At 37.2% G+C, this 16719-nt stretch overlaps 1 protein-coding gene across 3 annotated transcripts in view; it reads left to right on the top strand.

The window, feature by feature from the left end:
• The window catches only part of RhoGEF3 (Rho guanine nucleotide exchange factor 3), a 920825-nt gene that overhangs the window by 814887 nt on the left and 89219 nt on the right, over positions 1 to 16719 (top strand). For all 3 annotated transcript variants that reach the window (XM_081756412.1, XM_081756413.1, XM_081756411.1), the window contains exons 6-8: positions 5554 to 5794; positions 11227 to 11329; positions 13616 to 13723. In XM_081756412.1, the coding sequence (XP_081612538.1) occupies positions 5554 to 5794; positions 11227 to 11329; positions 13616 to 13723 (452 nt within the window). The remainder of the gene's footprint in view (positions 1 to 5553; positions 5795 to 11226; positions 11330 to 13615; positions 13724 to 16719) is intronic.

Below are 16719 nucleotides of genomic sequence, written 5' to 3'. Positions count from 1 at the left end.
GAGAATAGGCCGCTGAACTCAATTATATAACCATGTAACATAAGAAAGCATCATCTTACTGAACGTTGGGGGGCAGTATATTAAAAATACCCCGTCACTGTAATCCAAATTTTCAGCCGTGTTACTTACGTATAATTTTAATATTTTTAAAATTATAGTTGGATACAATGTGGGCTAAACAAACATATAAAAGTATATATTTACGTCCTAGAGAACATGTACAAATATTTACTTTTTAACAATTCCCACATTTAAGAAGTGGTCTTATGTATGCTTCCTAAAATTTAAGAGGAGTGCATGGAAATACTTATATCTCACGAAAGATAATTGACCCCTGCACTTAACTACTAACCATATGACGTAATACAGCATTTAAAGAAGATAAATTAGATCAAAAACTAACCACGTGGTATGCACATGACAGTATGTGTATTTTTGGCATTTTTATCCGTAGAAGGGAACAAGCAAAACTAACCAAATTTACAGAAATACCATGTTATTTAGATCCTAGAGAACATTTACTGTTTTTTTTTTTTTACATTTCCTAAATTTTTAAGGGGTGGTCCTATGTACCCCTCACAAAATTTAAAATAAGAGCACCAATGTACGTATCCATGTTCTATGAAACGACCCCTATACTGAACTATATAAGCATATATGGTCATAAAACCTCGTCAAAGACGATAAAATAGGTAAGAAGGCTTATAAGTTTTGGGAGTTGTTACCCATAAAAGTGAACGAGGTGGACCACTAAACTCACATATATACATACGGTCTTGTAGTACTATACAAAGTTTCTAAATTTGGAAATTTCTAAAATTTAAGGGGCGTGGTCCTATGTACTCTCCCAAAATTTGAGGGTGAGCCAATGTACCTGTGCTAAAATTATTGATTGAAGAATAAATGGGGACGTCAGCAGTTGAGCTATTTGTCCCCGTCCATACTGAAATCAGGAGATCGTTAATCGTTATGACGTCATAGCACGTGATCAGATCAGGTGAAGTTGATCAGCGAATTAGCGGCAATTAAGTTGAAGAGGTACCAGTACTAGTCACCGCGCTATCGCAAATAGAATAAAAAGCTGTAATATCAGTTTAGGTTAAACGTAGCTTTTTATATCATCATAAGTATTCTGCCATTATTGACAGGTCACTTTCTGCAACTGAGAAGCTTCCATGGTCCATGGCCTTCCGCTAATCTCTTCCGTTTCGAGGTATGATTTCTGTTTTGATATCGTCCATTAATTGGAGTCTCTTCAACCGCTGTCCCTCTCTTTTCTACCACCATACCCTCTAGCACGTCCCTCATGATACAGTTTCTTCTTAGCCAATGTCCGAACCACTTTCTCTTCCCCTTCTTAATAATATCTAAAATTGTTCTTTTCTCCCGCACCATTTCTAACATCCTCTCATTCGTTTTCTGCTCGATCCAGCTAATCCTCACCATTCTTCTCTACACCCACATTTCGAAAACTTCCAGTCGTTTTTGATCATTTTTACATAATGTTCATGTTTCTGATTCATATAGTACAATACTCCACACGAAGAATTTTATGAGAATTTTTCTCAACTCTTTGTTCGAATTTCCACAAAATAGTATTTTATTAGTCCTAAAGGCCTCGTTTGCCATTCCTATCCTTGCTTTCATTTTACGTTCACACTTCATATCATTACTAATAATACTACCCAGGTATCGAAAACTAGTCACCTGTTCTATTGACAAATCCTGCACTAAAGCAGATACCTTCAACTGAAGGATGCGTTGTCAGCACAATTATAATTATTACTTTTTAAAACTTGCTCTGCATTTGCTTCATAATTATATACCAGCGCTGAAATCTGTTCCCCCACGGAGTACGGTACCAAGAATTGCGTGTACAATGTTTGCGGCCCTGAGAAGATGGTCATATTAAATAAAGGTGTTTGAAAGAATCACAAACACCAGTGCTAAGACTCTTTGGGCCTTATGCAGTGTCGTTTTGAAGCACGATTAGTGCCATACTAAATAGTTCGACTAACATAAAGTCTCCTGCAGTAGTCAGTGTTTTAGTATGACGCTAATCATACGTCGAAATGACTCTGCATAAGGTGTTTTTTGTGTAATGAAAAACAATACTTTCTTGTCTTTTTTTAAACGCCATTTTTCTATATTGGGATGTGTTGAATTGGAAAGAATTCACATTGAAAAAAAAAATAATGCGTGATATTATTGAATGACGTTACGTTTCACAAGTTATAATAAATCATGCCTTGGTGCAGGTCGGGTGAACATTTTCCCAAGAGAACCTGGACGTCAGCCAAACCAGCAACAATCTGTGACATTTCACGTGTTATTTTGCGCCACAAAAGCACGTTAACAACCTCTCTCTCTCTCTCTGTCTCTCAACGCGAGGAACATTAAATTCCAAGCAGTATATACTCATTATTTGCTAATTACGGTACATGTGTTTCATTTCTGTTCACTATCAAAGCGGATCCCCATCCCGCCAAAATGACTATGGTTTAATAATGTCTCTTTAATTAGGCATTGACTATCCATCCGCCTGCCAAAGAGATAAAAGCAGCTGACTTTTGTGTGAAGACCACCAGCAATGAATGGAATACCACATATTAAGCCAAAAAAAAAAAAAAAAAAAAGTCCGAAAAATATCCACAATATGCCTTAATATTCTTTTATGAAATGAAGAAAAATCTCTTTTGTTTCGTTTTTTTTTTTAAATGTTTCGAGCAGCTATATGAAAAAAAACATTTCGTCTCTACTTGTAATAAAGCTTTTTATTCTGTTTTCGATAACATGATGATTAACCAACGGAATTGGCGGTTCACTGAATGGAAGCAGCTGGATTAAATGACTGATGATTTTGCTTTAGTTTTGTATCTTTTGGCTGGGTATATGGTGTATCCGTATGCAGTGGAGGCTGGTGACCCAGCCAGATAGATGTTCACCAGTCATTAATTTTGACCCAATCTCATCTGCTCTCTCTCTTACACACACATCCTTACCGGTAATGCCCGCAGTATTTTTCTAAGGGGTGGCAAAAGACCGACACAAGTTTAGTCGCGTCATACACACCTTACTGCTTGTGTAACACATAATACTCTTGATATAAAACAATTGTCTACATGGGGGGGCGCGGTGGCTCAGTGGTAGAGCGTTCACCTCTGGTGCTTGGGGTCCCGGGTTCGATCCCAGCCCCCGCCAAGTGAACTTTGTGGTGGACAAACACCGTGCTCGTGGGTTTTCTCGGGGTTCTCCCGTTTCCTCCCACTTTCTTCATTCCACCATTTCACTCATCTCTCATAATCACCGTCTCCTTTAGCCTAACCGGCATAACCGTGGGACGTAAAACTCAAAGATTTCATTTCATTTCAATTGTCTACACATTTGATAACTTTATACGAGGGCAAGTCAATAAAAATCTGCGATACCACAAAAGTGCAATGTTTTTATTCATATCATTTTTCAACATAGGCATCCTGCTTTTCAATGCACCTGTTCCAAAGTTGCACAAGCTTTCCGATACTCTCTGCAGAAAAGGGTTTTGGTTGCGCAGCAAGCCACGAACGCACCGCTTTCTTGACCTGTAGATCGGAGCCTAAATCGACTGCCCCTGAAAGCATCTTTAAAGTGGCGAAATCCGGTGTATCAGATACAGACACCTACATCGTGCCTTTAAAGTTGCGCATTGCCTTCCGAGGATGATATAAATTTCGAAGTAAACTGACATTGAAAATTTGCATTAATGTCGATCTCATGCTATAAGCAAAGCTTAACGATATATTTGCCATTCATGCCGATTAATTAACAACATATTATATTTCTTGTAATCTTTCACATTAATTTTGTAAATGTATGGATTTTCAGATAGTTACATGGATTGCTGCCATCTGTTGTTCTTATATTCACTATTCCTCTTTGTCGCCAACTATATTTCGTTCCTCAAAACTCTTTGTAAGTAATTTGCGATATACTTTATTATCCTCAAAATTGTTATGTTCGTTTAATAAGACGGCGTGTTACTAAAATTACTCCTCTTACGTCAGGTAAGTTTATTTAACACCCACCACTTTAACACTACTCCAAAGTGCGATGAGCTTGAAATGACATTATCCATGTGTTAAAGTGGCACAGAGCCATTGTGTTGAATTAACACAGTCATTTAGCACTGTGAGATGTTCTTCTGGTACCATGTGTTGTCGGTGAGTTCCAAAGCAATATGCTATATAAAATTACAGTGGTTATGTTCTGTATTGACCTATAAACATGATATAATGAAAGAACGAATTGTAATTTTTGTCTAAATTCTTGAAATGAGAAACCTTATAAAATACAGTATATGGATCAAATGCATTACATGAAAAGAAATACAAATCCGGTCCTGGGCATATGTCTTCTTCATCTAGCAGCCAGACTGTTTCGAACCGAACATGCAACTTTTGGAACGTCTCACTCTCATTACCACTGGACACGTCTCATATAGCCTCGCTGCTGAACGTGACGTTAAACTCAAAATCAATCAATCAATCACTCTCATTACCACTGGAAATGCTGAAATAGTGACTAAGGCCTATTAATTCGTTTAGACCTATACATAAGCACTTTGTTTTCCTAGTGCTTCGTCCAATTTAGTGAAGCCAATATAAATTTTATAAAATAAAATAGAGGTGTGTCCTTGCCCGTTTTTCTAATAATTCCTAACTGAGACGATAAAAGTTCGATACGTAGAGATTACATACTTATTTTGCCACCTCGGTCTGTTGAAATTAATTCAACTGTATTAGAATTCTGAGAATAGTTTTCAAGCAGATATATCAATGTGGCCTATCATAGAGATTACAATAGTATGCATTCCGCCGTCTTGGCCTCTTGAAATTAATTTAGCTCTGTGGAGTACTTTAACAATAGTTCTCAAAGCAGGTAGACCAATATAGTTTCCTTTAGAGATCATATTAGTATGCATTCCATCATCTTAGCCTCTTTGGAATTAATTTAGTTCTGTGTTAAACTGCATTTTTTTTCTCAAACAGGCATACCAATATGGCTTCCCATAGAGATTACATTAGTATGCATTCCGCCATCTTAGTCTCTTGAAATTAATTTAACTCTTTAAAACGTAAAAATAGTTTTGAAGTAGGCATTAAAATATGCCTACCAATCAAGGATGTTATAAATAGAGGATCTGCCCATATGTATCTTCATCCTATTAAATCGGTGAAGCCATAAAGGAACCGAGCATCGGTATGTCTGATTGGTTGCTCTCGTTTCTGCCATCGTCTGATTGGCTACTTTCGTTTCCGCCATGATTGTTGGCTGAAAACATTGCGATCCTATTGGGCGGAGTGGGCAGTGTAGGGGTGGCGAAACTGTGACGTATGGCTTCAAGATTTTGTTGTAAGGGCATATCCTCTATTTTATAAGATCCTTGCTACTAGTAGAGATTACATTAGTACGCAATCTGCCGTCTTTGGACTCTTATTTGCCGTCAATTTAAACTCTTTTTTACTTGGTTTAAATCCGTAACACCTAATGACCAATGCTTTTATATTTTATTAGGTACTGTATCGGAGAGCGTTCTTCAGAAGTTCCGTAAAAGCTTCTCCTTGCGCTTCTACAAAAAGGGAAGTAAGGACGAAAGCGGGAGTGTAGCAGGTGACATAGAGCCAACAGTGGAAGAGGTAGCGCCGGCGTCAGTAACGGAAAACTCGGACCAACCAACAACAACAGTCAACGAAGAAGTCACAACACAACGCTCAGTCGAATTTCCAACGAAGGAAGATGCAGAAGCGGTATTCAGGTATTGGTGCATTTTGTAAACACTTATGATTAATTTATAATAGTAAACGTAAACAGTGGCGGCTCTTGAGAGAAGTCATACAGGGAAAAATATAAATTTTATTGCTACAAGCAGTGGAAAGGAACAGTGAAAATATTTTGTATTCTCTTATGAATATTATGCCACAGGAAGTTGTATTTTTGTCTGGGTTTCCATAACAAGGTATTGTGATAATCAATGGATAGTAACGTTATCTCAGATTTTGCCACGGATTGTTGGGGAGGAGGGGGGGTCCAGTGACAAGGGTTTCGTGCTTTCTTTTTTTTATTAGTATACAATTTATTAAAAAGCATGCTTTTCTCAAACTCGGTGGAGGCAGTTATTCCCCTGACTTCCCAAGAATAACGTGTCTGAAATACAGCGAAGATAAAGTGGAGAAATGTATAGCCTAAAAACAAACCTGATTCATACACCGGAATTACCAGGCAGCAACCCGAAAAATGTATCTTTTTAACCTTTATTTTCGTTGTGGCCAGAAGTGTGAAATTACTTGACTCTTCCATAGGTAGCGATATAGTATAGATTCAGACTTGAGATGCACATCTTCCCCAAAATTACTATTTTCCCCTTAAATTTAACATTCTCTCTCTCCAGTTTTGCTATTCTTCCAAATTTACCACTATATCCTCAAATTTACCATTCTGACCTCAAATTTACCAATTTGCCCTCATATTTACCATTCTTCTCCCTGTATGTATCTTTCTCCTCTTTATAACATTTTCAATAAAAAAATATGTTCCCCAAATGATCTCATGGGCGCAATATCCTCTTCTAAACCCGCCTGTGTATACCTCTAGATTCAGGATCCCAATAATAAATGTATTTAAGTTCTTGTATTGAAACTAGAAGTGATAAAAAAAATCCACTTTCGGTTTTAATATTGATTTCCAAAGAGCAAGACCGGTAATAAATAGCGCTTTTTCAACTATTTTTTTGCGTACATCGTTGCAACAAAAGGTTCTACCCTCATCAATAGGTCATAATTCTGTTTTTTGTTTCAACATTGAAGCTTCGTAGCTTCACAATATGAAACGAAACTCATGGGTGAATGTGAAAATTGGTACCCGGGACACAAATCAAAGCAAAATTAACTAGGAATTTCTTGCTTTAAAAAGGAACGGATTTGAGGTTAGGTACTGGTATCACTTGCACATCACAAAAAATATCCACGCAGCAGACAAGGCAGTGGTAAATTTGAATTAATGAATGTAGTATTTGGTAGTGATTGAGTGAAATTCTGCTTAGAAATGAATTGTAACCTGAATTAAAATTTATCAGCTCTCTCTGTGTTAAGAGTTTAGCCAGCAATTCAAAGATACAAGAGCATTTTCGTTATTACGATGATTAGCAGTCGAAAACGACGGCTGTCAGTGGAGAAAACAATCGAAGGATTATCTTTGAAGAGACCGTGTTTTTTGCGAGAAAGGTAAAATCAGGGATGCAGGCAACTCAATATTTAAAATATTAGTTATTAGTAAAATTGTTACTGATATTAAAAGTTTTGTAAAGAGTACGAATTAGTTTGTACGTAAAGTATAGTCTACTTGTAGTACAAGTAAACATTGTTATAGCTTCTATATATATGGTGCTTAGATATACATATCATTGCACAGGGTTACTTTAGTTGAACCATAAAAAATGGGTGCAAATACAGTTTATGGATCCGTAATAAATAAATATACTCTCAATACATTTAAATATTGTTTCTTATGTGGAGAATTGCATTCCTGGACGCAGATTCACTTCAGGGAGTCATAATCGTTTTGGGTACCAATAGCGTGCAGATTAGGTTTAAGCATACCACTTGACATCGTGACAGTACTTCACTTAGTATAGATGAAGTTCAAAGGGTCCAGCAGAGTATTTGCAACTTCTGTATAAATACAACGTCTAAACATTACCATAAAAGCTACAGTGCAAGAAATACAGATCAACTTGTGCTAGATGGCTACTAAAGACTACAAACTGAATCAGGGCAGGGCGAAACTGGTGGGCTCACGGGAGATATGTCCAAATGAAGCAGGCGCGTAAGCGAGGATGGTGAAAAGAACGTGGGTTTTCATAGTAATCTGAGTTCCTATTGCACTCTTAATGGTTTAACACTAGTAACGCTAGAGACTTGTAAACATAAGGTACAGCTTTTGTACACTGCAGAAATACTCCACCGGCGGAAAATAATAATACGGCTATCTTTCATATGCTCTCACTTGTTTTAATTAACGTATTGCACTTGCAATGATTTTACATTAGTAACTCTACACTTGTAAACAAAATACAGTTGTATTAGGCCCTAATTAATATTTAACTCTGCCACCTGCAGAAATTTATTTGTTATGAATATGTCTTTTCGTGCAGAGTATTGAATTTTGTGTAAATTTTGCAAAATCTGGTGTGCCTAATCTTGACTTGCACTATAAATACCACGTATTTTTAGACTTGTCATAAAAAAGTGACAGTTAAAAAATAAATCAATTTGTGCTAAGTACCACTGATAGCAAGAATTGTATCTAACTCGCTTAAAGGCAGGACGAAGCTGGTTGTCGGACGTGGGTTGCGTCCATAAGGAACAGGCTCGTTAGCGAGTGTGAGTACGTTTGTTAACGATGATTGTGCAAGAAATAATATTACATGTTTCTTCTGTGAATTTTAAAAATATATGTAAAAATAAACTTTACATTACACGCTCCAGCTGCGTATAAGTTAGTAGGGCCATTTTAAAAGGGTATAGTAGACTAGATCAGTTTAGGGTACGGTCTGTTAGTTTAGGGTTAGGGAAATTTGGGTCTATTTTGTTAAAATAAATTGAGTCTAAGTTATTATGTCTATGTAAGGATTCCAACTGACGCAGGCATTGTAAAGTTATCCTGCATATTACATTTTTTTTTTTTTTTTACTATGTACTTCTTCTTTGCATATTCAACACTTCTTCCTCCTTGCTATATTTACGTCCTCCCCGTTGGACATCATGAGTTAACTTTACTTTGATATGGCTTCCGTATACATGAATACTAGATTAAAACATTGTACACTTCTTGGTGTGTTTCTACGTTATTAGACATGTAAAAGGTAAGATTCTTACATATATTGGTTACTTCTTTGTAAATAACATTAAATATATCTTCTGTATATTTTAAATAATATATGGATCCATAAACTGTACTGGTACCACAAGTATTTACAAAGTTTATATTTTAAAAGAACTTATCAATGTGAGAGTGGATAACCCGAGATAATACTTTTCTAAATATATACACAACAACCGGATTAGGAGGAAAAAAGTTGCATATTATATGCTTCTGTCTGTTTATCATATTACGTGTGAATTTTATGTGATATTACATAATGAAAGAAGAAAGAAATGAAATATGTGTCTCACTTCCCCTGCCAATGGGGCATGTTTGAGACAACCATGATGCAAAAGTGAGACACTGATCTCCCTCCATTCCTGATTCACATTGAAAATTGCCAGGGAAAATAGGAGACATCCAGGGGCGTATATGACACACTTGTATATTTTTTTCGTTACAAACATAGAAATTATATAGTAATTCATGTGTATTTGAAGGATAATACAGAAGCACATATTCAGCAGGTGTGAAACTATATTAAAGTAAGTGCTATGCGTGTAATAAAGTTAAACATAACTCACTAAGACAATGATCGTAAAATAGACTTAGTGGTATTAATTCACTTGGAAATGTACTTCCAAAATGAATACTTCTGAAATATATAACAAATGAATTTACGTAAAGGATACAGTGAAAATATAATCTGAAACATTTAAGAGGTTTAAACTTTTAAACTGAATAAATGATTCCAACTTCCTTAGAACTGGAGACTAAATATTACTACAAAACTGAAAGATAGCACTACTTAAAGTCCAAGAATATATGTAGAATTCCATTTCACCCGACTTTAAATGTAAAACTTACTACATAGGTTATGCTGTTTACAAGATGCCAATCTGTGTATTGTGCCCGCGTCATAGCCCCCCCCTCCCCCTTGTGGGCACCCCTGCTGTATAGGGAACCACTGATAAATGTATTGAAGTTTTTGTATTTGTTGTATGCATTTTTATGTTGATGCATATTAAAATGAAAATGATGTTTACTTATTAACCTTCTCGTTGCGGAATTAAATTTTCAGGTGGTTCCTGGAAAAGGGGCAATTAAGCTGCCAAAAAATGAAATTTTCATATTTTCGTGAAATATGGTTTTAAAGACACCATCTTTTAGACACCAAAGACAGATATCTGCAAAATCAGCAAATGACCATGGCGTACAATGCTCAATATTTTCCACAAATAAACATCACACATTGTATTCTGACCACTGCTACCTGCTACGTTTTGGAACTCTTTCAGATTCTAGATCTGGAAGGTTCAACTTCACCCTCTTCTCCTGACACATCTGATTCAGAATCTAGCAAAAATGCAGCTATCTGACTGTCACTGATTGTCTTACTGTTGTCTGGCATTGTTTCCTGCTATACTTAGTTAGCCTTAAAACCGCAAACACACCACAACAGGATGACGCAAAGCTTTCGTATTCATTCGCACTTCACTGCAGAATTCCAAGAAACCGCCGCCAGTTAGCAGCACAATGCAACGCATTATAACTACCACATGCTCCGTGTACAATGAGCGATTGAAATCGACTATCGCAGCGAAATATAAACAACCAGTTAAGAATGCTCCACGAGCATTGCCAGAACGAATTTATAAAGAATGGAGAGATGGAACGGGAAGATAACTATCCACACCTTCTTATGTTCTTCGCAAAATATTATCTCTCTATGATTTACAGTTCCCGAGATATGGCTCTTTAAATTTCCGAAAATCGGTCATTTTTTGGCCAATATGTCGGGAACGGTAAGAGTGACGCGAAAAATTCCATCAGTTTATCAGATAGTTTTTGGTGATTGAATAGAGAACTCAAAATCGAAAAAACAATTCAAATAACACACACACAGGCATAGAGAATTCAGTAACGAACTTTTTAAGTTCGTTGAAAATAGACGTTGTAGACTAAAGTCGATTTCCGCAGCGAAAGGCAAAAATTCTCAGATCCACTAGAGTTGACTTTCGCTGCGAAAGAGTTAATGCGTGTGATTGACTTCCCGGTTTGTATTTCGGTATCAAATTCCTCTGGTAGCATCATCAGGACAAGTACATCATAAGAAAATTCCTAGCTGCTACGGTGATCACATGTCTATATTTTCTTCAAATTACGTTCCGATCCTGTCAATCAAAATACATTGTTAGATAAACATAGTTTTCGGTTACAATGTTTACTTCAAGAAATATGCTGTTTATGTTGTATATGCTATTTAAAAACTGTCAAAAATTACTAATTCTTTGTTAAATCCTTCTAAAAGATGATTTTTTTTTTCAGGTTTGGACCCCTTGTGTGGCGTTCGAGTAGAGAAAGAAAGAAAGGAAAAAAGGCCGCTCGGAATGCCAAATGCAACAGTGGAGACAGCGGTATTCAAATTGAGGTAAGTGCTCTGTGGTCAGTCAATTCCTGAATTTTTGTATATTCATTCACTTTACACTGCTATTCTTCACTTTTTGTTTAACTTATTAAAGAATTATATTTGGACTATTATAATTTTTTAAATACGAAAACATTTTTTAAATACTTTAGGCTTACTATTTTTTTCTAAAATTAATTTAGTGTATTTACCAATAATGCTATTCCATTTTTGCCCGGATTGCTTTTATCAAGATTAAGTAGTGGATTTTTTTGTCCAGATGATTGACTGAAACGCGATTCCACTGTGTTGGTAAAATAATGATGAAGTAGCCACCTTAACACTTATCAATCTGGTGCGTTGTTTCCTTTAAATGCCTGTATAAACCCAAAGTGGACAGCTCTTCACTCCTTGGATACTTTATATATTTTTTTTTACTCTAGTTGAGATGTTGCTTTGCGTCATACCTATGTAAAAATTGGAGCAAGGAAAGTAAATAAATTATAAGTACCTTAAGTTGCTAACTGATCTTTATAATAACTTTTGAATTTAGAAATTGTATTTTCGAAATTGGTCCCAGATTTCACGGAAAAATATATGCCGAATTTTGAACGAACTTGGCGCAGTTTTACAGAAATACCTGGCCACAAGGATAAATAAATCTTTCTTTTTGGAGGGTGTTTTTTGTGGCCTAATGTAAAACTCCCATGTGATTCTTTTCCACTTTTCTAGAATGTAAACATCAAATCCAGTTTTTGTACCTACGTAAATGTTGAAAGTTCTGATTCTTTGCGGATAATGCAGAAAACTCGTAAACAAAAAGTTATTCCAAACATTCGCATTTTAGATTTGAATGAACTGAAACTTTGTGTACAAAATGATTACATGGCGTTTCCTTCGTGTACACTGACAAGAAAAATTTATTGCTTTGCCGGTAAATCGTAAGATATAGAAAATTTAGGCCTCTTTCTGATTCCTCTTCCAATATAAATTTTATGTTTTTATGAATGGAGTTAAATTCCAATAGAAGATCTAAAAATGTTTCTATCCTTGTTAATAATCAGGCAATTGTCAATATACCTAAGATACCTAATAAATTATTTAGTGGTCAGCCTTTGTTTCGAAATGGTTGAGAACAATGTTAGCCAGTAGAGAAGACAGAGGGCTACCGATAGCGAGACCATCTTCTTGGAGGTAAATTTTCTCTTACATCGTAAAATAGCTGTTATAAAAGAAAACATGTAAGTAGTTAGATGATTTCATGCAACTCTTTCCATCATGATGATTTCATATATAATAAGATCCGAAACTTTATGGGCTCGCAACCATTGCTGGGTGCAGAAAATCGCAGGAACAACAGGGATAGAGTTGAACATATCTGTGATATCAATGAACTCTCCCAGAGAGAGAGAGGGTTGAAATAGTTTAAGTTGAAACATTATTTGGGATGCAGGGGCAGTACTTAATTTTAATTTAATTTGTTTTACGTTAATAATACAGGGTGAACATGAAGTCTCTTCCTGATAACAAACATTAATAACAACAAAACTAAGAATGACAGAAGCATGCGGTTTGCAGCAAATAATAGAAAAACTCAGTAAGTTTCTTTACTTGATTTAGAGAATTTCCACATGTTCTCCATTAGTTGCCCTTAAGACATCCATGTCGATGTCACATGCGAAATTTGCGCGTCGGAGGTGGTCTTCTTGTGTTTACGCATAAACAGTTTGCACCTTATATGGTTATAACTTCAAGCGTTTGTGTAGAATTTTTAACACAGTTGACTTCGGGATGTCCAGTTCACGTGATGTCCGTGGGGTTCGGGTTAAAGGAACACGAACAGCTTCCACACATTTAACACTCGGTCTATCGCTTCTATAAATGATCTAAAACACTTACTTTCGCAATAAACTTGCTATATCATTACATTATGCTGTTAACACCTGGTGGCTGTAATCCATACTCTCTTCTGAATGTTCATTGAACTCTGATAAGGTATTTTGTTTCACGATACCACAACACACACTTCCTTTTCTGCTGTGCTGACGCCATTTTTAAACAAACGACTGTCGCATTGTTGTCAGCTGCAGTAGATGGCAGCACAGGCTGTGGCAAAATCTTGAAGTATCATATAAGTGATGTTCTCAGACTGCATGCTTCCATCATTCTTTGTTTTCTTGTTATTAATTTTTGTTATCAGGGAGAGACTTTATGTCCACCCTGTATTAATATGAGTCAATATCTGTCGTCAAACAGGAAGACAGATATTAAAATATATGTCAGCATTCATATTTAAATTTCTTGTTTCAGATTGTGCCAAATTCTGCTGTTCCTGTTGGTGGAGATAGTTCAGAGTCTCATGACACCGATCACCAAATGGAAGATGAGCCTCTGGACGATATGGATAGTCCACCAGTTGTAAGTAGTAATAGTTTCATAATAGTTTAAGTTTTAATAAATTTCGAGCTAGATTTGTGACATTTCTTTATATAGGAAAAAATGCGAACGGAAGACATAATCGGAACTTGAAAAGTGAAAGGTGTGCGGCATCGGACTGAATTTTCTTGTTCGTATTTTTCAAATTAAACCATGTTATGCTGCAACTGTTATTAATGATTTATTCATTTATGAAATATAAACTAAATCCCCCGAGCCGTTAAAAAAATCCGGAAAAGTCTCACTTCATGAGTAAACTACTTTGTTTGGAAATTTTCTGGAGAAATTACTTATAGCATATTTTGGGGTTGATAATGAAATATAAACAAAATCGCCTAATCGTTTTTGAGAAAATTGTGCAAAGTTAACTTGCCTCCAAAAGTGACGTGGTCCTTTTTTTTCTCAGTGCTATACGGTTGTTAATCAAATTATGATTTATAAAATACAAGCAAAATCTTAACGACTGTTTTCGAGTAATTTGCAATTTTTAATTTTCACTCTCGAGTAAATTAAACTTATTTTTAGAAGTAGGAAGAGAATTGGAACTCCCTTTTCATATAAACATTCGAATCTCCTGAAAACCTTCGGGGGAACGGTGGCTCAGTGGTAGAGCGCTTACCTCTGGTGCGTGGGTTCCTGGTTCGATTCCCGGCCACGTAAATTTGTGGTGGACAATATCGTGTCCGTAGGTTTCTAGGGCTACTCCCATTTCCCCCACTTTATGATTCCACTAATTCTTCCGTCATCATTCACTTACTTTAATCATCGTCTCTTTTAGTCTAATAATCGTGTGATGTTAAACTCAAAGATTTCATTTCTTATGAAAAACCTTAAGTTTAAAATTTGATTTGGATACATTGAACGGTGTTGCTTCTAGGAGAGTGTAATACATCGATATCGTCGAACAGACATCCAAAAATAACGTTTTCGGCACGGGGGAAATTATTAAACGTGCGAAGCTGTTGAAGTATATAATAATAATAATATATATATAATATGGGTTGGGCAAAAAAATCTAAAACGTTTGCAAAAGTGTGAAAATCATACTTAGTATGGTGTGGGGCCTCCTTTTGCGTCCAAAATAGCTTGGATCAGACGTGGAATGGACGTTTACAGCTCCTGAATCGTGGTGTGTGGAATTTTGTATCATTGTTCCTCCAAAACATGCTCCAGTTCCTTAAGGGATGCTGGTGGAGGGTAATGAGACCGAAAACGCCTTTCTAACTCAGACCACAATGGCTCAATGATGTTAAGATCTGGTGATTTTGGGACCCAGGGGAGGTGTGATAGCTCCTGGTCATGCTCCTCAAACCATGATTTCACCGTTTTTGCAGCTTGACAGGGTGCCAAATCATCTTGGTAGATGCCATCACCATCAGGGAACAATATTTGGGCCATAGGTAGAAGCTGGTCCCCCAAAATGGCCTCATACCCCTTAGCATTCATCATTCCATGCAGGGCTATGATGAGACCTGCAGAAAACCACGATATCACTGCACATACTGTAACAGAACCACCCCCATGCTTTACAGTTGGGAGCAGACAGTCTGTATCATAGGCCTGCGACGGTGTTCTCCATACGTAAGCACGACCGGTTGCTGAAAACAAGGTGAAGTCGATTCATCGGACTACATTACGTGTTTCCACTGCTCATGAGTCCACGCCTTGTGGTCCTTGCACCACTGGATACGCCTTTTTGCATTTACTGCTGTGACCAGGGGTTTGACGATAGCGGCCCTGCCATGAATTTTCATTTTATGAAGTTCCCGTCGCAATGTCTTCAATAAAACCGGGTTCTGTAGGCCGGAATTGAGTTCAGACGTAATTTTCATTGCAGTGGTCTTCTTTTTAGTTGCTACAATCCGTTTTAATGCCTCCGGCCCCTATCTGACAGGATTGTCTTTCGACCACTGTTGTGCTTTGCAGACGTCGTTTGCCCATGAATTGTGTATGCCCTCGTGACATTGAGCACAATGCCTTTCGATACCCCCACAATGTTCGCCACTGTTGCCATTGAAGCTCCAACCAGACGGGCACCAACGATCATGCTGCTTTGGAAGTCTGTCAGGTCGTCCATTCTACCGCACCACTTTCACACCATGACACTCACAGGTGAACGGGTTACTGCTGACGGAAGAGGAAGGTTCACATGACACATTGGAAAGAAAACACGATCGGCAACCGCAACACGCGTTGTACAGTGAAGGGCCAAATTTACGTGTCCTGTATGAAGCGTTTTTTGATTTGTTTTGTCGATCCCCTGTAAATAAATTCCCTCTTATCATTGCTCGAAAGCAAAAATCCAAAATGGGAACTTTTTTAAGGTATTATTAATTCCAATGTAGAAAAGGTATCAACGCGTAATAGTATTGTCTGTGGTGCTCTATGGATGTGAAAGTTGGCCATTAACACGACAGGATGAACACAAGTTGATTGTATTCGAAAGCAGTTTTGAGAAGGAGGGGGGGGGGGGGGGAATTAGAACCTTAAGAGATAAGAAACTGTTGAGTGATAACGCATTCGTAACGTGGAACTCCACAATATATGTACGTTACTTGTTAGAACACGCCAAAGTCCCGGTGGGAGCTTATGTGATTCGGATTCCACGTTAATCTGTAGGTCCCGTCTCACATAGCCTCGCTACTGAAAGGGACGTTAAACTCAAAATCAACTCAACTCAACACGCCTAAGATAGGTGGGACATATCACTTATAGAGAGAGACCTGTGGATAGATCTCGAAAGAGATTGCAAGATAATACAAAAAAATGAAATGAAATCTTTGAGTTTTACGTCCCACGTTTATGCCGGGCAGGCTAAAGGAGACGGTGATGATGAGTAATGAATGAAATGGTGGAATGAAGAAAGTGGGAGGAAACGGGAGAACCTCGAGAAAATCCATGCACATGGTGTTTGTCCACCACAAAGTTCACTTGGCGGGAGATGGGATCGAACGCGGGACCCCAAGCACCAGAGGTGA

Source organism: Thermobia domestica, chromosome 4 (assembly GCF_964235325.1).
Source record: "Thermobia domestica chromosome 4, izTheDome1.hap1.1, whole genome shotgun sequence".
Lineage (NCBI taxonomy): Eukaryota > Metazoa > Arthropoda > Insecta > Zygentoma > Lepismatidae > Thermobia > Thermobia domestica.
This window is presented reverse-complemented; position numbering and strand designations above follow the sequence as displayed.